The sequence below is a fragment of the Acartia tonsa genome, chromosome 12 (genome assembly GCF_053477335.1).
Source record: "Acartia tonsa isolate MP-2025a chromosome 12, ASM5347733v1, whole genome shotgun sequence".
Taxonomy (NCBI): Eukaryota; Metazoa; Arthropoda; class Copepoda; order Calanoida; family Acartiidae; genus Acartia; species Acartia tonsa.
The window spans coordinates 41,561,493-41,585,125 of record NC_137271.1 but is presented as its reverse complement, the minus strand read 5'-3'; the positions used below and the strand labels follow the sequence as shown (position 1 = coordinate 41,585,125).

At 33.6% G+C, this 23,633-nt stretch overlaps 1 protein-coding gene across 1 annotated transcript; it reads right to left on the bottom strand.

The window, feature by feature from the left end:
• Positions 1-1,158: 1,158 nt before the first annotated feature.
• LOC145333506 (uncharacterized) lies at positions 1,159-21,847 on the bottom strand. Its single transcript, XM_080178661.1, has 17 exons — positions 21,781-21,847; positions 18,459-18,543; positions 17,934-18,019; positions 16,447-16,574; positions 15,608-15,667; positions 11,492-11,576; positions 11,025-11,066; positions 10,359-10,444; positions 8,876-8,923; positions 8,287-8,366; positions 7,304-7,363; positions 6,711-6,790; positions 4,737-4,810; positions 4,243-4,306; positions 3,769-3,876; positions 2,972-3,054; positions 1,159-1,793 (listed from the first exon to the last, which is right to left on the bottom strand). Exons 3-17 carry the CDS (start codon positions 17,979-17,981, stop codon positions 1,706-1,708), a joined length of 1,134 nt encoding a protein of 377 aa, XP_080034787.1. The 5' UTR covers positions 17,982-18,019; positions 18,459-18,543; positions 21,781-21,847; the 3' UTR covers positions 1,159-1,705.
• Positions 21,848-23,633: the final 1,786 nt, after the last annotated feature.

Here is a 23,633-nt window from a genome sequence, read left to right as displayed (position 1 = left end):
TAACTACTTTCTGAAATTTCTCGCACCGTATTATAAACAGCTTTCCGCGGATATAGAATGTACAATTATAAGATTAAAACCAGTTTTTTTTAGCCCCGAGGTGCCGAAGACACGGGCTAAAAATCTGGTCTTAATCTTATGATTGTACATTTTTATATTCGTAGAAATCTGGATATAATACGATGCTAGACATAGTCTTTTCGTATGGATGAGAACCGGTTCCTATCCACCGGATTCGAATGAATACAAGAAAATATTGATATAAAATTTGCATGAAAATAAATATTTTCTGAAAAAATAGCTTCAAAATAAAAAGGATTTTAAAAAATATTGTTAAATAAAAGTGAAAAGGAAGTGAAATTTGACATCGACTGACTTAAAGTCTGAAATTCTTTATCAAATAGCCCTCTAACTGAGATAACTGTGGTTGGGGGGGGGGGGGGGGGCGTTAAGGGTTAATTGAAGTGGTCTTAGCCATGTGACGAATTCTAATCTGTCCTACTTTTGAATCCTGTGACGTCATAAAAATGAGGGATTATCCCTCTCTTTTTTATGGGTTTTCTTTCCCACTTCTTCTCTCATCTCCCTCATTTTTATGACGTCACAGGAATCAAAAGTAGGACAGATTAAGCTTCGTTCTGACATGTTACCGATTATATTCTAATGATATTGGGACAAATTCTATAAAATGTCCCAGGCTAAAGATTCCTTAGCCTTACAAAAATATAAAGGAATATGTTAACTCCTATGAAATTTTGTAGGATTTGGCCAATTATGACTAATGTCTGATGAAGAATAAAGCTTCCCACCAAAGCCTAGACTTAGAAGATAACAGCATAGAGTTGGATTATTTTGTTTATTGTCTCATAAACATTTATTAAATAAGAAAAAAATAGGCGTTTCCCTAAAAGTGCTTTTTGACCATCTTTTGCTAAGATAAATTAAAAATATGGGTTGGTAGTTTTTTTTTATTTTGTTTCACCTTAGGTTAGGTTAGGTTAGGTTATATTGGGTACTTAGCAGCACCGCAGGATTAGGATCAGTGGTTGGTGATGGGAAAAAAAAGATAGGTGTTCAATGCTCGATGTGCACTCTAAGGGAAAGCACCAAAAAATATTAGTAAAGGGTTGAAGCAGGGTAAAAATAGCACAATATAATCATTTTTGTATTTATTAATAATTTTCCTGTATTCCATTTTAACAAATAATACAAATGTCTTAATTTTTGGCAGAGAAATTAATTCTTCAAAAAAACGGTTGAATTTTTTTTTGGGTTGGTAGGAATAATCTGGAACTATTTTTATATAATGATTTTTAAAAGAAAATTTCTGTGCCAAAAATTGTTATGATGGTTATGTTAAAATATGATTTTTATTTTTAAGTATTTTATATAAAAAAACATAAATAGTTTATAGAATTACAAAAGATATGTACATACAGTTTTACATATAAAACATACAAAATTAAAATAAAATTACCTTCAAATAGAATTATTTTTCCTCTTAGTTTGTCTTTTTCTCACTTTTAAGCTCATATATATATTTATACTTTTTCTTCAAAAATTACAATTCATTACTAATAGAAATGGGAAAGACAAATATTTTTTAAAATTATTAATCTATTTTATTTTGATTTGTCTTTTCCATTTACTATAAGCCGCTGCTCTCAGCTGTGTATTTATGATGTTGTTGATATTAGTTCAAGAATTATGCCACAGATGGCTCTATTCTCCCATTAGTATCAAACTTAGCCCAGACACACCCTGACATAGCCAGAGATCCTATCTCGTAGTTTCTAAAGATATAAACACAAATAATTTATTGATAAACATAAAAGAACAAGGATGACAACATCTATAAAAGCGAAGCACTGAAACGGTAGGACAAACGGACATTATCACTTGTATAGCGTCAGGACTGAATAATCAGAATATAAATGTATTTGTGGAAAAACTGCTTGATACAGGATAATGTTTATGGACATACTTATATTTTTAGGAATTGATTATAGAGTTGCTTCGCTTATAGTATTGTACTTTGTTGTCCCAGGAATCAGTATACAAAAAATCAGATCAATCGTACAATTAGATCACATAAAAATTTGTTGTTAAAAAAGTTAAAAAAAACTTGTTTAAAATGGACGTACGGACATCCTGGTAATGATTATAGAGTTGCTACGCTTTCTAAATCGTATCTAACTACTACAGGAATCACCATGCATAGTTTGAAGTCGATAGGACCATTCTAACATGCCTAAATTAACGGAAAAAAGCTATCCGTTACGGACGGACGGACCGACCCTAATTACAGAAAAGCTTCACTTTTAAAAATAACTAATGAAAAAATAAAATATATTAAGATAAATTTTTTTCCAATTAATATCAAATGCTTTGATAAGGTCAGAAAACATTTTGAAACTCCTATAATTGATTTTGTACTGTGTTTTTTGATGAGAAATGGTAAATGATGGAAAAATGATAAATAATTATTAGTTTTTTAAAATTGTAATGTTAATGTTTGAGGGTTTTCACTACACTAGACAAGGGGTTTCAGGTTTTAAAAATAAATCAAAATTATAATTTGTATCAGGTCAATGATATGCAGCATTCATTTTAGTAGCGCAGCTACTAATTATTTAGAGTTGGTCTGTCCATCGGTATGAATGACATAGAGTAACATAGGCACAAATTCTATTTTCTCAGCGGCTATGGAAGATAGATCTTTCAGTTTAACACAATTTTTCCCCTAGCTCATTTTTCAATTAAATAATGGGTTTTGGTTATCTTAAAATAACGTAGAGACCGTGTAAACTGGTTTTAAAGGTGTACGACCAGCTGTTTTTTTTATTATAAACAATGTATAAAGAATCTTTTTAGCATGTTATTGTTGACTAAAGCATACTAAAACAAATTTAGAACCAGAATTAAAATTTTTTGGGGGGGATTTAGGTAAAAAAATGTTTAAATGTTTTACCTGTGAGGAGTTGATATTTTGAGTTCATCCAGTTTTGTCAGATATTTCTGGCACAGCTCAAAAGCCTTGTCAAAGTGTCCGCTCTAAACAAAAAAACTTTATATATCTACCTTATCTGTTTGTATGTCCGTTTGTCTTTTTTTGTGGGGTAGGATTTTCTTTCTATGGGTTATCTCTCTGGGAAGGTTGGAGGTACCCTCCCAAATATTAGTTATAAACCTTCCTTAGACCTGTAGGTAGCTTCAATGTAAAGGATATCCATGCCAGTTCAGATAACAGACATCCTGTTACTTTATATAGATCATACTTGTCGGTCACATAACTTGTCACAAACACACACACATATGTATAGATTTATAATCCAGATAACTACCTGGACCCAGTGCAGTGTTGGGGATTAGAAAATTGCTTTCTGCTTTTTTGGAGAAAGCCCAATCTGTCCCGATTTTGTATCACTTTTGAAAAGTGCGATTCCTGTGACGTCATATAAAAAGGGAAGGGGGGAAGAAAATATCTTCCCTTTTCTCCCATCTCTTTTGAAGAGATTTTCTTCCCCCCATCCCTTTTTCTTTCCCGAAACGTATATGACGTAACTGGAATCGCACTTTTAAAAGTGATACAAAATCGGGACAGATTGGGCTTTCTCGCTTTTTTGTAGCAACTTGGCTGTGTTAATATTTCCGAGGCTATTGGCTGATATTCAAAGACCCTATTAAGAGTAGACAAAGGGTCCACGGGGTGAGGACATAAAGTTATATAACCACTTCCCCCTCTATTTTTTACTTTGATATACAAACCTTAAATTCTTTCTGGTACATGGACAGATTATTTCCAAGTCTTCCCATCTGTTCTTGAGTGAGGCTTGACTCCAGCTCAGGAAACATGGGCCAGTTCTCTGTACACGCCTCTATAATAATTACAAAGAAAATTATGTACAATAGTAGCTGTTAAAAGAGGAGTAGAGAGTTAAAAGAAAAGAAAAAAAAAGTAGTAAGAAATAAACAAGGATGACAACATCCAAAAGGAGTGAAGGCAAAGTGATCAGTTATAAAGCAGTTATTCAACTGTCTTATGTAAAAGAATATGCGATAAATCACAGAAATCACGATACTTTAAAGTATTTATGTCTTTTGAAGAATGACCTTCAAACCGATGGATTAAGTAAATTATATACTAGATGCTAATTAGTAAAGAGAATATTGACCAAACATTTAAGTGTATTTCTGCTGACTTTCTTTAATAGCAGCTAAGTAATTCACATTTGTTCTTACCTTGCAACAACATTTGAATTTAAATCCTCTAGTCAGCTTTTCATGTCTCTCCTTGCGTGGAATGCTACAAATATTTTAAAAATTACCTATGTAAATTTATTTTTACACTCTATAAGCTCATTTTTTATTGTTGGTGCCGGTGGTTTCTCTCAAAGTGCACAGTGCTCCTTGTAGTTCCACAGGAAATAAAAAATACCGAATAATTTTCAATTTTAAGGGGGGGGGGGGTAGAGTTCTGTGCTCGTTCGACACTTTGAGGGAAAGCACTGATTTAGACGTATATAAATATAATCTTAAATTTTGAAATATTTTCTTTTTAATTTTCAATCTTATTCCTTCTACTTATTTCAGGCACAGTGAAACCTTTGATCTTTGTCATTCTTAAATGTGATTTTGCAGCTGTAGTGTAATGTTTTTGACGTCTTTAATTTTTAGATGTGGTTTAGGCCAAGACTCGAACTAGTCACCTTTCCAAAAACTAGCCGAAACGTTACCTTAAATGATGAATGCCATAGCAATCACTAACTTCTTCTCCTGGCTTAATCACCTCTTTGGCAATAACATACACCTGAGACAAAACAATGGATTGCCGGTTTCCCTCAAATTGCCTTCCAAGCACAGAACCCTGCATCTGATCATTTTAAAATAGATTGAAATTAAGGGAAAGTGAATATTTTTTCTTTAGGTTATGTATTAGGTACATATTAGCCCGGAAGGTATATGCCCTGCAGGAATCCGAATAAGGCATGAAAAAAAACCAGTCCTTGGATACTTGTATTATATTGTGTTAATCCTATATTATTCACTAGCGGCTACATCCCTAGAGGCCTCTAGGAGCACTTGAGGAGGGGGGACTCGAATTTGATAACCCAATTTCTTCTTTTTGATTTTTTTTAAAAAAGAAAAAATATTTTTGGGGGGGTGAAAATCTTTTTTTTTTTGGGGGGGGGAGGGATGCCCACCCCCTCTTTTTTACTTTTAGTTAAAAAAATTTAGATTTTTTTTGAGGGGGGGATATTTTTTTTTTGGGGGGGGGGTTGGGGGTGTCCCACTCCCCAAGAAAATAGTTATAAACCTTCTCGGGACCTATGAGAAGCTACCCTGTTAAGGAGAACCCGATCGGTTCAGCGGTTAGCGAGATTCTTGGTACAAACAAACACACAGACACACAAATATTCTGTTACTTTAGTATAAGGATTGTTTACAAAAAATAGTTTATTAAAAAAATTTTAATGCAATGCAATTATTATTTATAAATGTTGATATTATATGTATATGTTGTTTTGTCCCAAATTTTTGAATTTTCTATACTTATTTTGAATTGATTTTCAATAAATAAGTCAAGGTTCTGTGCTCGCTAGACACTTTGAGAGGAAGTACCGATTATTTTTTATAATCTTTGCATTTAAAATTTGATTTCTACAATATAATCTATTAGTGGCTTAGCTCAGCCATTTCTCTTTTTATCCAGCTTTCAATGTATATTTCTATATTTTCAAGTTATTGTGGTAGGCTAGACGGAAACCAAGATATTATAGTGATGCTACGCACCCGGCTAATCCTGTTATTCTACAATTGTAAAAGCACCTGCAAATATGCAAGATAATGGTATTGATTTCATCTCTCAGTTGTCCTGCAAGTGGAGGGAGGGGTGTTACCCCTCCCTCCCCCTTCTTAAGCACCGGACCCTTCCCCTTCAACCACCAAGTTATCAGCACCACCTCAACCCTGAGGATAGGGGTTCTAAGCCTTCTTTCACCAGATAGATCCACCACCCACACAGACTATTGTCACAGTAATCATCAAACCTTCCCTTTTAGTACCCAGACCTACCACTCAACCCCTCTATTCTTATCTACCTATTGTGCTGTTCCATGGGCTATCTTGCCTCCCCCGGACAGGGATAGCCATCTACCTGACCATTGCAACTATCTATGTTTTACTTATATGATTTACATTTGACTTTCTCTATTCCTAATCCATATGCATTTATATTATGTTGTATATCTTTAGTAACCTTTAGACTCTGAATAAAGTAACACCCAATTAAATTCTGTTTGTTATTTGGTGATACATAGAGAAGCCCAGCTTCTCTACAATTATACTTGTCCACGTCTGTTCACACTGCCGTAATACCCGAACTTGGGAAGCGGCTGACAAACCGCGGCCGCTACCACATTATTTCTAACAGCTTCGCTACTGTTGAAAGTAATAGTCCTTATTTTATTAAATTTCTATTAGAGTAAAACACTTAAGGGAGAATGGGTAATAACTGTATGTTCCCATCCCATGGACCTTGTGCCGACTCTCAATTCGGTCTTTGAAAATCAACCAATAGTGTCACGAATATTAACACAGACAAGAACCAGAAAACAATTTGCTAGCAGACAAAAAAGATTCTATGGAAAAGGTAGGCAGGTAGTTATCTGTATATACATCTATACTATAGATATTATTATATTTCCTACCATATTTCCGTCATTAATTCTGAGAGTGTTGGGTGAACAAGAATGATTGAAGAATAGCAGCGTCGGGTACACACCAATACCTTAAAAATTAAAGTAAAAGAATAGAGGGGGCATGAGCTCTGTTCCGATTTTGTAGTGGATCTTAGAAATCAGATAATAGAATCAGGATTTAGAAACATAGCCGAGTCCCTACAAAAGAACAAAAGCAATTTGCTAGCAGACAAAAATTGATCTGCATCTTGTGCCAGGTAGTTGTCTGGATTATACATCTATACTTATATATTTATTTATCAAAAATTCTGTATGCAATCAGGGATCTTTAAGGATAAGACAATGAACAATAAATTGATATACATCCCCAATGACAATTAACAAAATAGACTCTACTAGTTTGGAACCAACCAATCAAAATTAAGAATTCAAAGTTTAGGAGCCCACGAAAAGATGACGTAATAATAAAGTTTGGGACCAGTGTAATTTAGAATTTACCCTCTCTCCCAGATATGCAATGCTTTTTAAAAGTTAAATGTTTGTATGTAAGTGTATGCGTCTTTAAGTCTGACTGTTCGTCTGTATGTATCAGTCTGTCTTACCTGAGCTAACGAGGGGTAATTTCTTTCCAACCTCTACACTTTTTTCTGTCTGATAGATACCTATTCAAAGAAAATTTTCAATAAATGTAGGTAAAATTCTAGAAATAAAGCATATTTTTGTCGATAAATAATAAAAAAAAATTTAAAAATCTTCCAAAATATTTCAGAAAAATCTTCAAATTTTTATAATGATCATTAATCGTATAGTTTATATAAGACATTTGATCAGTAAACACTTTAAAAAAATTAATAATGGCCAAGAAAGTCTCAAAGACAGGGAAGAGGATGACCAAAAGAGCTATGAAAAAACCAACAAGGCCAACGCTTGCTAAATATTCCAAAGGTAGATATATGAAATCAGGATCTAAGATATCCAAAGGTTCCGCAAGAAAAACCAACAGACCGATGCTCAAAAGAGATTCCAAAGGAAGATTCATGAAGATGAGTTTGAAAACCGCCGGTCCTTCAAGCAGAACTGTGACAAAAGTGCGCCATCAAACAAAGAATAAAAGCATTGAACTCGGCAATACGCACAAGAATACAAAGAAACATAGTGCTGAAAAGATGTAAATTTATCTAAAATTCTATTAATTATACATTTTTGTATCAATAAATTTTATTTTAATACATTTTATTGTTTTCTTATTATTAATCCAAAATCAATAATATTTTTTATTATACTTACATTTTAAGATAACAAACATGATTCGTTTTCTAAGATTATATCTAATAGTCTAGGAATCAACATGAAAATCTCAAAAATCATCATGTTTAATTTCAATTTGCGGATTTTAAATGAATATGCAGACTTTCTTGTAAAAATTATTGAGTTACTACGCTTTCTAAGTTGGTACAGGATTTTTTTAGCCTTTAGTTTGAAAACAATAGGACAATTCTAACATGCCTAAATTAGCGATGAGAGATGTTACGGACGGACAGACCTAAGTATAGAAAAGTTTTGAGTATTTGATGATTTGACTTACCATGTTGATTGTATTTCATACCACATTGAAATTTATGCAACAAACGTCCAATAAATTGTTCTTCGGAGCTTAAATCATCACTGAAACAAAAATTTATATCTTAAAGAGAGGGGGGGGGGGGGGGGGGAGAAAGAGACAAAATAAAAAGGTAGTGTGATCAAAGGGTTCATTGTAATTATAATTTTGAAAGATGTGTCAACTTTAAATTAGGAAATTAAATCCATGAATTAATAGAAAATGACAAATATTTATTCATGTAAATCACTGTACTTTAGAAACCCTGAACCTAAAAACCTGCTCATTACATAAAATAAAGCTTAACTGAAATTGAAAACTCAATGGGTTCAGTGGTTTGCGAGATCCCTCGGTAAAAATAGATAGACATACATCTTGTTGCTTCCACATAAGGATACTAGCGGCTACGCTCCTAAAGGCCTGTGTGGGGGAGGGGGAGTTAGTTTTAATATCATTTTGGAGGGTGAAGGTATTCTCTCTTTAAAAAGTTATAAACCTTCCTTGGACTTATAAAAAAACTTCACCGTAAATACATGCTGTATCTTAAATTATATATATGAATAAAATTAATTACCTTGTATTTTTACTTGAGTGTGTAAAGTATTTCATCTCTCTAAGAAATCTAAATAGAACAAGAATGACAACATCCATTAGTAGCGAAGAACATCATGTTAAATAACAGAAAATATGGAACTTCTTAGAAAAAAACGAAGCTTTACAAAGCGTTTAAAAACAAGGATGACAACATCCATAAAAGCAAAGCACTGAAACGGTAGAATAAACGGACATTAACACTTATATAGTGTCAGAACTTAATAATCAGAATATAAATGTATAAGAGTCGAAGTAAATTTGTTAAAAAACTGCTTGATACAGGATAATGTGTATGGACATATTTACATTTTTAAGACTTGATTATAAAGTTGCTTCGCTTATAACATTATACTTTGTTGTCCCAGGAATCAGTATACCAAAAATCAGATCAATCGGATGATTGGATCACATAAAAATTTGTTGTTAAGAAAGTAAAAAATCAACATGTTTAAAATGGACGTATGGACATTCTTTTAATGATTATAGAGTTGCTACGCTTTCTAAATCGTACCTAACTACTAAAGGAATCACCATGCAAAGTTTGAAATCGATAGAACAATTCTAACATGCCTAAATTAACGAAAAAAGCTATCCGTTTGTGACGGAGTAACAGACCGACCCTAATTTTAGAAAAGCTTCGCTTTTAAAAACAAATATAAGTCTTCAAAAGCATTACAGACAGCGTTACAGACTAACTGACAGAGAGGCAAAAAAAGTGTATATTATATAACAAACGCTTTACAAAAGTCAAGAGCTAGATCTTTAAATCATTTTAGTGGTGAGCCAGATCGGGGTGAGCCAACTTTCCACCAATGAGAGCACAGCATTTTATGAAATGCCGCGCTGTGATTGGCTAAAATTCGGCTCATCCCGATCTGGCTCACCACTAAAATGATTTAAAGAACGCTAAGATTACATTAAATAGGACTTTAATAATAAAAATATAAAAACAAAGATACAGGGATGGGAAAATGGAAATTAAATTAATTAAAAAATAAAAATTATCTTTATACATGCAAACTAAACAAAATTTATCTAATGATTTCTAGAGTTGCAGTTGCAACAAATAATAAAATTTCACCCTACATATCTAACATCCTTTTCTTAAATGGTGTGACATCAAGGGCTATCATTTTTTTGCGGGGGGGGGGGGGCCGGGGGGGCGGGTTGCTTATACGCCATAAATACAGATAGACGTATTGATTAAAGAGTAAGTGAACAAGGGATCTATAGTATAGATGTATTCAAGGACAACTTCCTCCCTCCCTTTTTCAAAGACCTCTTTCTTTCTGCTACTAAATTATTTTCTGCTACTTGGCTGTGTTCATATAAGCGACACCATTGGTTGATTTTCAATGACACAATAGAAAGGTTGCACAAGGTGGTTGCGATGAGGAGATACAGTTGTTTAACCCTTCTCCCTCTAGTGTTTTACTCTAATAAGTGAACTAAAAGAAAATAACCTTAGTAGAATAACTGTTATGATTAACAGATTTACTTTTTCATCCCATGATTGTTCATCCATATGCGTCACTAGGTTATACAGAGACTAAAAAAGAAAATTATTAATTATAGAGATGCTTTGCTTTCAGTATTGTGCTTATAGTTCTTGGATTTTTTATATATTTATGATTAAATCCCATGAAAAATTACCGAATGAAAGGCACACTAAAATTGATAAACATAAATTTTTATTTACTAATTATTATTTTAAAACGTATTATAGACAGCTTTTCACGGAGAATAAAACCAGTTTTGTAATGATTTTATTTTAACATTCGTGGAAAATTGTTTGTAATGTGATGCTATATTTGATTTTTCCGTATTGTTCGGTACCGGTTCTAATCCAGCGGATATTGATCGGTTTGAAGACATACAGGAATATGTATTTCTCGCATCGTATTATAAACAGCTTTCCGCGGATATAGAATGTACTATTACCCCGAGCCTTCGGCAACTCGGGGCCAAAAAAAAATGGTTTTAATCTTATGATTGTACATTTTTATATTCGTAGAAAGCTGGATATAATACGATGTTAGACATAGTTTTTTTCGTATGGATGAGAACCGGTTCCAATCAACCGGATTCGAATGAATACGAGAAAAATTATACTGTTTATCGTTCTTTACCTTATACATTTCCACGTCACCTTCTAATTTCCAGTTTTCATCCTAAATTTAAAAAAAGAATAGTAATTGTAAACTATGTAAACCCAACTATGATAAACAAAATTGTCTATATATAATTTAGATTCAGTGTTTTAGCCTTGTTTTTTGTTTGTTTGTTAGGTTAGGTTAGGTTAGTTTTTATATAAGGGAAGCCCCGAAGAGATAGGACACCACAGGTACAGGTTTGAAAAAGGGTTAGGCATCAACCGACTTTCAATTGGGTCTTTGAAAATCAGTTAACAGCGTTGGGAAATTTAATACAGCCAAGGCGCTACAATAAAGCAGAAAGCAATTTGCTAGCAGACGAAAAAGGTCAAAGAGTTGTTGAAACGTTTGGTTACTGCTAGCTTTACTCAATATCTTTAACTCAGCGAATAAAAACGCTGCTTAATAAACAGTTCAATGTCCACTCCCTCCCTTCATCTTACCTGATTAACACCAAAGTCAGCTGCCACGTTTTCAAATAGTTCCTTGTGCGAGGTGAAAAAAGACACGGGCTTCGATTTCAAAGACCTTAAAAATATTATTCTATTACTAGTAGCGAACATACTCTATAAGTGTGTTGTGTCTGTGTATCCGTCCGTCTGTCTGTCCTTCATCCTGTCTGTAATGCTGCTCTCTATTCGGTTCTCCCTTTCCAGCACATACATTAGATCTTTTCATGAAAATAAACTTTTTCGAATTTTAGTCTTCTGCTAACCTAAAAAGTTACTTTAGGAGCCTAGAAATACATGTACAAAATTTCAGCTCTCTATCTCTACTGGCGACCTAGCGCCAGGCATGTAAAATATCAACAGATAACGGTAGCACGGCGGTTTTAACAATATCTCAGCAATGTGAAGGTTTTAAGCTCTTCTGCATATTTCAATTTAAACACATAAGGACAAAGATATATTATCAAAAAAATCTTTTGTCATAGTCTACTCTACACCTAGCGCCAGTCAGTTTTCTAAAATCATGCATTTTATACCTGTGAAAATAGAAATCGCCAGCGCTAGGTGTAGAGTAGACTTTGACAAAAGATTTTTGGGATATTATATCTTTGGCCTTATGTGTTTAAGTTGAAATATGCAGAACACCTGAATTCATCTTCCAAGCCATTCTCTAGGCATTTAATTTTTTTTATGAAATAACGGGATTTCAAAACTGCCCTTTGAAAAGGCCTTAAAAATATATCATTTTTTGTCACTTTTTTCACTGATTATAGTTACAACTTATAAAGATATTATGCTCGGTTAAAAAAAATCGGCGCCTCCAGCACCAAAACCGGCAAAAACTGGCAGTTAAACTTCTGTGCCCCTACTTGCCCCCCTCTTCGGTAAACAGTAGTTATCTCAAGAAGTAAAAGAGATATCAACACACAGAAAGAAAGCTTTTTAAATAAAACTGAACTAAGTAACTATTACACATTTAATTTTAGGACTTTCCTTCTGGGGGCTTGTGGAGCAAAAGACCCACCAAAACACTAATAATATGAGTTCTGAGCTTATTTTTAATGATATCAACCTGATTTTTTAAAAATCTTTTGTTACCATAATTGAACTCAGTAACATTTACAGATTTCATTTTGGGACTTTCCTTCTAGGGGCTTGTTTGGCAAAAGACCCCCAAAAACTAAAAATATGAGTTCTGGACCTATTTTTAAAGATATCAACCTAATTTTTTTTGAGAAAACTTTTTTTACACAACCAAACTCAGCAACTTATACAGATTACATTTTGGTACTTTCCTTCCAGGTGCTAGTGGAGCAAAAGACCACCCAAAACACAAAAAATATGAGTTCTGAGCCTATTTTTAAAGATATCAACCTGATTTTTTTAAAGAAATTTTTAAAAATAAAACTGAACTCAGTAATGATTACACATTTCATTTTGGGACTTTCCTTTGAGGGGCTTGTGGAGCAAAAGACCCCCCAAAACACAAAAAATATGAGTTCTGAGCTGATATTTAAAGATATCAAACTGATTTTTTTAAAGAAAACTTTTTTAATATAACCAAACTCAAGCTTTTTTTTTTGGGGGGGGGGGTGAAATTTGCTTGGTGGGGGGGGGGGGTAATTACCCCTCCCTGAAATCTGTTGGTAAACAAAATTTGCCCCCAGGGTAAAATTTTTTTTTGGGGGGGGATAATTTAAATTTTATTAAATATTTGGTATTTTTTTTGTTAGAGATTTTTTATTTTTGGGGGGTATTCAAAATTGTTTACCCCTCCTAAATGGTTAATATCCAGAACTCATATTTTTAGTTTTTGGGGGTCTTTTGCCAAACAAGCCTCTAGAAGGAAAGTCCTAAAATGAAATCTGTAAATGTTACTGAGTTTGATTATGTTAACAAAGTTTTCAAATAAAAATCAGGTTGATATCTCTAAAAAAAAGCTCAGAACTCATATTTTTAGTTTTGGGGGTCTTTGCCCAACTGGCCCCTAGAAGGAAAGTCCTAAAATGAAATCTGTAAACATTACTGAGTTTCATAGACATCCAAGAGGGGGAATAAAGTGGGGAATACCCCCCCCCCCAAACGAATTTGGGGGTGCCCCCCCCTCCAAAAAAAAAGCTTGAACGCCCCTGCTGAGTTTGGTTATGTTAAAAAAGTTTCCTTTGAAAAATTCAGGTTGATATCTTTAAATATCAGCTCAGAACTCATATTTTTTGTGTTTTGGGGGGTCTTTTGCTCCACAAGCCCCTCAAAGGAAAGTCCCAAAATGAAATGTGTAATCATTACTGATTACAGTTTTATTTTAAAAATTTTCTTTAAAAATTTGGGGGTAAATTTTTGGAAGGTAAACAAAATTTGCCCCGGCTAACAGGTTTCAGGGGGGGTACTTACCCCCCCCCCAAGCAAATTTTAGCCCCCCCCCAAAAAAAAAGCTTGGACGCCCCTGCTGAGTTTGGTTATGTTAAAAAAGTTTTCTTTAAAAAAATCAGTTTGATATCTTTAAATATCAGCTCAAAACTCATATTTTTTGTGTTTTGGGGGGTCTTTTGCTCCACAAGCCCCTCAAAGGAAAGTCCCAAAATGAAATGTGTAATCATTACTGAGTTCAGTTTTATTTAAAAAATTTCTTTAAAAAAATCAGGTTGATATCTTAAAAAAAGCTCAGAACTCATATTTTTTTGTGTTTTGGGGTTTTTTTAGCTCCACTAGCACCTGGAAGGAAAGTCCTAAAATGAAATCTGTATGAGCTGCTGAGTTTGGTTATGTGAAAAAAGTTTTCTCAAAAATAATTAGATTGACATCTTTAAAAATAAGTCCAGAACTCACATTTTTAGTTTTTGGGGGTCTTTTGCCAAACAAGCCCCTAGAAGGAAAGTCCCAAAATGAAATCTGTAAATGTTACTGAGTTCAATTATGGTAACAAAAGATTTTTAAAAAAATCAGGTTGATATCATTAAAAATAAGCTCAGAACTCATATTATTAGTGTTTTGGTGGGTCTTTTGCTCCACAAGCGCCAAGAAGGAAAGTCCCAAAATTAAATGTGTAATGGTTACTTAGTTCAGTTTTATTTAAAAAGCTTTCTTTCTCTGTGTTGATATCTATTTTACTTCTTGAGATAACTACTGTTGGCCGAAGAGGGGGGCAAGTAGGGGCACAGAAGTTTAACTGCCAGTTTTTGCCGGTTTTGGTGCTGGAGGCGCCGATTTTTTTTAACCGAGCATAATATCTTAATAAGTTGTAACTATAAGCAGTGAAAAAAGTGACAAAAAAAGATATTTTTTAGGCCTTTTCAAAGGGCAGTTTTGAAATCCCGTTATTTCATAAAAAAAATTAAAATGCCTAGAGAATGGCTTGGAAGATGAATTTAGGTGTTCTGCATATTTCAACTTAAACACATAAGGCCAAAGATATAATATCCCAAAAATCTTTTGTCAAAGTCTACTCTACACCTAGCGCTGGTGATTTCTATTTTCACAGGTATAAAATGCATGATTTTAGAAAACTGACTGGCGCTAGGTGTAGAGTAGACTTTGACAAAAGATTTTTGGGATAACATATCTTTGCCCTTATGTGTTTAAATTAAAATATGCAGAAGAGCTTAAAACTTGCACATTGCTGAGATATTGTCAAAACCGCCGTGCTACCGTTATCTGTTGATATTTTACATGCCTGGCGCTAGGTCGCCAGTAGAGATAGAGAGCTGAAATTTTGTACATGTATTTCTAGGCTCCTAAAGAAACTTTTTAGGTTAGCAGAAGACTAAAATTCGAAAAAGAGTATTTTCATGAAAAGATCTAACATACATACTATGAACTTCTCATGATTTATTTTTCTCTTTCTCTCTCTCTCTCTCTCTCTCTCTCTCTCTCTCTCTCTCTCTCTCTCTCTCTCTATCTCTCTCTGTCGCTCTCCATGTCTCTCTCTCTGGTTCTCTCTCTCTGTCTCTCTCTCTGTCTCTCTATCTCTGTCTCTCTGTCTCTCTCTATATCTATCTATCTAACTATCTAGTAAATATTAACAAACTACTATTATTCCATAGTGTTACATACGGATTGACAGACAGACAAAGTGAATTATAGAGATGCATTTATATTTTTTTAAAAACTTACCATAATGCCAGAAGCGTGGTGGCTTGGTCGTCATTGGATAGTGAGAATAAATCTTCCAACCTAAAAATGTAAGTTTATTACACTAGTCCCCAAAGTTTTATAATAACGTTTTCTTATTCGTTGTCTTAGCAACTTTGGAGACTTTAGTGAATTTTGATTGGTTGGTTAATTAAGTTGAGTGTTCGTTTCAACTACAAAATTTTAATCTACAGAAGGGGTAATTTTGTGTATCATCATTGGGGATCTACATCACTTTATCGGCCATTGTCTTATCCCTGAAAGTTGTCCATGGTAAAAGAAATCCTGGTGGTTCCCAGTCGAGCACATAATCCTACCCCCTTGTTTTGAAATAAATGGAAAATAAGGCACTGGTTTTTCATGTGTCTGTTTTATTTAAAAAATAAAGGGAGGGGTAGAAGATTTCTGAGGTGGATTCTTTAAAAGAATTTGCCCCACTAATCGCTTAGTGGGGCAAATTTTATTTCGTGAAAAATCCTCCAAAATCACGTAAAAGATCTACAAAAATTAAATAAAATCTTATGTTAATAACCCTTCTATGATTTTGTTTAATTTTTGTAGATTTTTAATGTGATTTTGGTGGATTTTTACGAAAAAAGTTTGCTCCACTAAGCGATTAGTGGGGCAATTTTTTTTAAAGAATCCACCTCTGTGCTCTCTAGGGGCATTGAAGGAAAGCACTTAAAGCAACACAGTGTTGTTGTCTTTCCTAAAATCTCATAAAACGGCAATTTTAAAGTACTCAAATACAGGTTTTAGGCTATTAGAGAAAGGGCGGTATTTAAGCTTTATAGAAAAACCTTTCATGTTTTTTTAAAAACCTGGAATCAAATGTAGTAGTTGCTGTAGGTATATTTTCTTTTCCAGAATCTACAGAATTGTTGTAGCACTCTAAACTACAAACCACGTTACATTCGGAGATAGGGCTGGGCAGTAGGCCATTCTTCACCTAAATATAAAAAAAATTTAGTGCAAGGAATAACAAGGGAAGATAAATTACCCAGCGAAACTTTAAAAAAAAGATAGCATGGTACGTTGTTCGATATCTCAAATGGTAGCTTATGAATTACCACCTAATTTTTTGGCGATAAACGTTGGAAAATCGGCCTTTCGAGCAAAAGGTAGCATGCGAGTTTGCCATCGATATCGTAGCATAAGTTAAGAGAGAGAGAGAGAGAGAAACATATCTTACTCTTTATTGAATTAAGCCGGGAATGGTATGATCTCTCTCTTTCTCTCTCTCTCTCTCTCTCTCTCTCTCTCTCTCTCTCTCTCTCTCTCTCTCTCTTTTAATTTATGCTACTCTGCTACGATATCGATGGCGAACTAGCATGCTACCTTTTGCTTGAAAAGCCGATTTCCAACGTTTATCGCCAAAAATTTAAGTGGTAATTCATGGCGAATGGGATTCGAGGTAGCATAGAAATCGGTTCATATATTGCACGAGCTCGAAGGCGACTCTATGGCGAAATATCTTGCTGGGTAATCTTATACTTTACTTTAAACTGTTAATTATACCAATCCCTAAAGTTTTATGGAAAAATTATCGCATTCTTTAGCTTTAAAACTTTCATCAAAAATATTGATTGGGTTATACAAACTAGCAGTTTTAAACTATTCCAACAATTTTAAACTACAGAAGGATAAATTTTGTTTGTAGTAAATGGGATGTAAATAAATTCATCATCCATAGTCCCTTTAGACCCCTGATTAAATACTAAAATAAATTCATTGACATGGATCTACTGCAGTTCACGGTAAATTTTGCTGGTAACGAATATTGCCAAAAATCTATGAATTTTAAAGGCTGCTAGCTGCCAAACGGCTGAACGTACAGATCATACCCGCACACCATTTTAAGCGGTATAAGAAGGTTTACAAATAATCTGGAATAGCCAAGATCCAATGATGCACAGGGAAAGCTTTACTAAAGAAAAAACGCGTAAAATAGGCCTTTTTTGCGCATTTCTCTGCACTGCGAGATAATTAAACATTATTGATTTATTCCAGATTATTTGTAGGCATTCTTAATATTCGTTACCAGCAATATTTTACCGTGAACTGCAGTAGATCCTTTGATATAATTAGTATCGGTCCGTACATCCAGGTCGGAAAGCTCAGGTCGTCAATTCAGACATATTAGAATTATCTTATCAATTTTAAACTTGGATAATGTTGCAGGTACGTACGATTTTAAAGTGAAGGAAAATGTTTATTTTGTAACATTTTGACATTTTCTTGCGCTTCGCTTTTTATAGATGTTAAGCTTTATAACTTATGGATATTTTCATCCTTGTTTATTTATTACCATTTTGAGGCATCTTGAGCAAGTTTTATCTGCTACGCTGGCGTTCATTGACCAAGTCACAGGAGTTTCAGCTAGAATAACCTCACCTGGTAAAATACATTATTCTTAGGTTAGGTTTTTAATTGTTATCTGTGAGATAGAGGTTGTTATATTAGATAAATTGGTGCTTTATCAAGTGTCTAGCAAGTACAGAAACTGAAAATAAGAGGAGGGGATAGTTCTTACTTCTTATGCCTAACCCCGAGGGCCTTAACCATCCTTGGGCATGTACATATTTATTTATATGTGAATATACATGTACTCCATATAACCTAACCTAACCTGTGACCTAAAGTAAAAAACAAATTCTCGCTGTTTAATTAACAATTCGAAACTGTAAAAAAGTTAGTTAGCGGCATTTATGCGCGTTCCCCACAAACGTTTAAAATTAGCCAAATTAAGAAATGTTGCGTCAGTCCCCCCCCCCCCACATTATCTAAGACAATAAAAAAGAATTTATATCCATTATCCTGTCCCCGGTTTTACCTGGTTGAATAACTTTGTTAGCCTGAGCAAAACGTCCAGCTTGATTATTGTACACAATATCTACGGAGCTGCTCAGATTACAAAACTAAAAAAGGAAAATTATGTCCAAAAAAAATGAGAAGCAAAGCATATGAACGTATTTCATTCAGCGGTAATTGGTAGAACATTTTTAAAATATTTCTTTTTTAGAAAATTTATTTATATCTACCATATACCATGTTTCATGATAATAAATGCATAAATCCCTTTAACCCTTACAGATCGGGGTTTTTCCAATGTCATTTTTTCGTAGGAAAGATAGAGAGCTGTGACTTTATGACTTTTTAAGTTTAGTAACTATACATCGGCAAGAGTTGATTTATAAGGATATCTGGTCTGTGTCGGTCGTGGTGTCCGGTCAAAGTCGGTTAGGTAGCACCAAAATTAGAAAAAAATCTAAATAAATCTTAATTTCTACATTATACTACGTTTTACGTCTCTATCCCATCCCTTTTACGTCTCTATCTGTAACAGGAGCCGAGATAGAGGGGGGAAAATAGTCATATATGCAATGTTGAAAATAAATTTTATAGGATTTTTAAATAAAAGAGGAAACTTATTCACTAATAAATCTATATCATTGATCTTTAGGTCACGCTAGTAGCACTATACTGCGCATTAGAGTAAAACACTAGAGGAAGAATGGGTTAAATAACTGTATCTTCCCATCGCAACCACTTTGTGCAACCTTTCTATTGGGTCATTGAAAATCAATGGTGTCGCTTATATTAACACAGCCAAGTAGCAAAAAATAATTTAGAAGCAGACGAAAGAGGTCCTGGAAAAAGGAAGGGAGGTAGTTGTCTGTATATACATCTATAATATAGATCTGTTTTCTACGCATCTAAAAAGATTTTTTCCTAGCCGTGCGAACAGACAGACGAAGTGAATGACAGAGTAGCCTCAAGACAACAAAAAGGTATGCAAATGTCAACAGTATTTAAGCCAGAAATACAAACACATAACATTTAACTAAATTGGGTACTATAATTAAGGGATAAGGTACCCAAAGTTTTTAAAAGAATTTTTTACCCTAAAACTTGCATACTTTTATAAAGTCTTGATTGGTTGGTTTAAATTAGCAGTGGCCAACTTTTTCAGCCCATAATTTTAATCTTTAGATGGAGTAAATTAGTTTAATATTTAATTAGAGAAATTAGATTTATTGCGCGTTTATCCTATTGTAAACCCAGAACCACTTCATTATGCAATCTACATTTTCCTGGATATTTTGTCTACGGTAGACCATAAGTGTACAGCTTTACAGTACATTGTTTCTATTTGTTAAAGCAACACGTATGATAAAAGGAAAAGATTCTGTTTAAAGTAAAATGCTTATATTTTAATCGAAATCTATATTTTTTTATTTTTTACCGATCCACGTCATTATGCAAATCAAAAGAAAATCAATGAGAAAACGTTTGTTTTGCCCTTTTCTTCACTTTTAAAAAATGATTCTTATAAAATAACTATTTTTTAAGGGACTTATGCATTAATTATAATGAAAAACAGTTTCAGGTAGATTTTAATGATTTTTCTAAATAAGAAATAATTGAAAAAAAGAAATTCTATCCTTATCACGTTAGAGGACAGCTGCCGACCCCCAGTCTTATGGATGAAGCTAAATACATGTTAAAGATAAAAATTACCCTGAAAAGTATACAAAAATATTTTTTTTATGTGTTAAAAAAATCCATTTTAAAATCTTGATTTTGAGGATGATGGCCTTTAAGATGCTCTTACTGGTGGTGAAGGTGAGCTAAATGTTATCTAAGTACATGACCATTACAACAACTTGTCTATTAACCTATGTACAATTTTTTATAGTCATAGCAGCCTCCAGTGGAGCCTCTCGACATGAAATATAACCATTATCTAAAAACTACATTATTTACTTTATGAATTTTAGTAATTAAAATTGCAATTTTTTTCTTTTTTAATATTGCTTGGCTGGAGGCTGCTATGACTACAAAAATTGGACCATAGTTCAATATATAAGTTTTCTTCAAGGGCATGCACTTTGATAACATTTAGCTCACCATCATTACCAGTAAGAGCATCTTAAAGACCATCATCCTCAAAATCAAGATTTTAAAATGGATTTTTTTAACACATCAAAAAACATTTTTGTATACTTTTCAGGCAAATTTTTATCTTTAACATGTATTTAGCTTCATCCATAAGACTGGGGGTCGGCAGCTGTCCTCTAAAGTTATAGGGATAGAATTTCTTTTTTTCAATTATTTCTTATTTAGAAAAATCAATAAAATCTACCTTAAACTGTTTTTCATTATAATTAATGCATAAATCCCTTAAAAAATTGTTATTTTATCAGAATTAATTTTTAAAAGTGGAGAAAAGGGCAAAACAAACGTTTTCTCATTGATTTTCTTTTGATTTGCATAATGACGTGGATCGGTAAAAAATACAAAAATATAGATTTCGATTAAAATATAAGCATTTTACTTTAAACAGAATCTTTTCCTTTTATCATACGTGTTGCTTTAACAAATAGAAACAATGTACTGTAAAGCTGTACACTTATGGTCTACCGTTGACAAAATATCCAGGAAAATGTAGATTGCATAATGAAGTGGTTCTGGGTTTATAAAGTAGCAAGCTTTTTTTGTCTGTAGCGAAGGATCTCGCTAACCGCTCAACCGATATGGTTCTCCATTACAAGGAAGTTTTTTATGGGTCTGGGGAAGGTTTATAACTATTTTGGTGGAGGGAATCTCTATCCTCCTAAAAGAAATCACCATTAGAAAAATACTACCCCAATTTTTTCAAATTTTACATTTTTAAAACCTCCTCCCTCCCAACCTTAGGTGCCCCTAGAGGCTTCTAGGGCAGTAGCCTCTAGTTATTAATAAAAGGATACGCTTACTTATAGTATAAGTTTGCTACGATCTTGAATTTATAAATGAGAGGACCAAATAGAAAGACAGACAGCTTCGCTTATTAAGGAGTTTTGCGGTAATTTTTTTGTTGTTGAAATTTGACATTCCATTTTCCCTGCTTCAGTAAAAAAAGAATTTTAACACAAAAGTATACATTCTTAAATTAAAGGTGACCCAATTACATATTCTAAAAGGAAAAGACACATTTTTTTCAGGAGGAAAGGGAAAATGAAATTATTCTGGCCCCAAAAGTTGTATAAACACGTTGACCTATAAAACGTTAGAGACTTTTATTATGTCTTAAAATTTGTTGTCAAATCCAGAAGTATATACACTTTTCAACTGATTATTTCAATCAAATGATTATCATAACTGTATTATACCTGTTTATTAGAGCTTGTAAGAATAAGTTTATTTGAGCAATCTTGACCATTTTCTAACACGTCACAGATATCTAAATATTTATAAAAAAAATTATTTTAATTTAAAATGTTTGCAGGGATAGGCAATGGAAGATAAAATAATTGTCTAACTAAATTAAATATTACAGCATTCTATTCTACCAAGGTCTCTTAAACACACCTTTATGTATTGGTGTGAGAATGGATTTAGGCTATTTTGCAGGAGCTTTCGCTACTTTTGTTCTGACAATCTTTCCATCCCCCATTTTAGGTATATTCTTGGTGGGAGAAGGGACTATCATATCCCTCCCTCTTGGTTCATAGCCTTGCCAGTCTTGAGGCGAAGCCATTAGTAGATAATAAAGCAAAACAAATAGTTGACAGGGTTATACAGGGAGGAAAAGAGGGGGGGACAATGAATCTAAAATTTATATTTCTAACATTCTTGGACTTTGGGTACCACAACACATGCAACTTTTATTATTTTGGCAAATTTCAAAGAATTTGGATACCAGCGCAAAGAATGCCGCTAAAACAATTATTCCCAAAGCAGACGACTCTTACTGAACTAACCAATACAAATACTAGCAGACAGTTTGAAAAGAATTCAAAACAAGTTTATTTTGGTAGTTCTCTCAGGGAGTAAGGGAGGGGACAATGGATCAAATATTTAATCTTTAGGAGTCTCAGACTTTGGGGACTGGCTAAAGGGAATGTGCAAGAATTTAGCAGTTTCTGACTGAGTTTGGGGACTTGCGCAAGAAATGCCGTTACTCGCTATGTTAGTTTTGAATATATATAGTTTTGCAGACAGAGAGTAGTTCAAATATAAATACACGGCCCCCCTCCCATACTATATTTCACTCCCTTCATCCCCACCTCCTTTTCAAAAGTAGACGAGAAAGGGAAATGGAGAAGGGAGGTGGGGGAAATAAACAGAATAAAAAGGGGCAGGAAGGCGTGGGGGTCATATACTTGCCCATCCAGCTACACGCCTGCCTGCCCCTTTTTTCCGTGTTCACATCACTTGCCCCCAAATCTCTTTTTCTCTTTCCCTGTCATCTGAAGAGATCCAGGGAGATATTTCTAGTAATTAATTACAGAATGGTTATGTCAGTCTGTAATACTGGTAATCTTATTTACAAATGATTGCTTTTTTTCTTGGAACTTTTTTCTTAGTTTATGGTTTTCTAGATTTAATTAACAATCACTTTCCAATTTCCACCATATTTTCGGGATTATTCTGGTTTTCATGGCCTTTCTTCAAAAACTCTTACATTGAATTAAGTGCCCATTGTCCCCTCCCTTACTCCCTGAGTTTTCTTCTAAGAATGGATGGAATAAACCAGAAATTCTACTGTGATACTTCTGTAACTATCAATTCTAATCAACCCCTTGTCAAATATGAAAACAAACCCTAATTATGGTATTATTTTATAAGAAGCTGCCAGTACTAATGTCATACCTTATGTGATAAATTACAGACTATTCACAGGAAAATAAGACATGATAACCTAATGTTAAATACTTTTCTTTCAGTGTTTAATAATTTCTTATTATACAAATCTGATAAAGATTGCTATATCTAAATTTTTGAAATTTTCCAGATATATCTGGTTTTGAAGATATTGAGTTAGATTTCTAAAATTGAATTAATTGCCCATTGTCCCCTCCCTTACTCCCTGGGGTTATCTAAAATATTTAAAACTATTTATTTTAGAAACAAATGTACTTTATTTTTCAAAGCCTAATTTACATATTGACAGTCACGGTTCGACAGCCGAACAACAAAAATAATACTTTGGGGACACATTTATTGGAACACACTGTTAATA

Excerpts from the sequence above, each read along its gene's own strand:
- LOC145333506 (XM_080178661.1), bottom strand. The coding sequence starts at position 17,981 with ATGAACGCCAGCGTAGCAGATAAAACTTGCTCAAGATGCCTCAAAATG. Across the intron at positions 15,668-16,446 it reads ACTACTACATTTGATTCCAG|GTTGGAAGATTTATTCTCAC; the intron begins GTTTTTAAAAAA and ends TTACATTTTTAG. Across the intron at positions 10,445-11,024 it reads GTGACGTGGAAATGTATAAG|TCTCTGTATAACCTAGTGAC; the intron begins GTAAAGAACGAT and ends TTTCTTTTTTAG.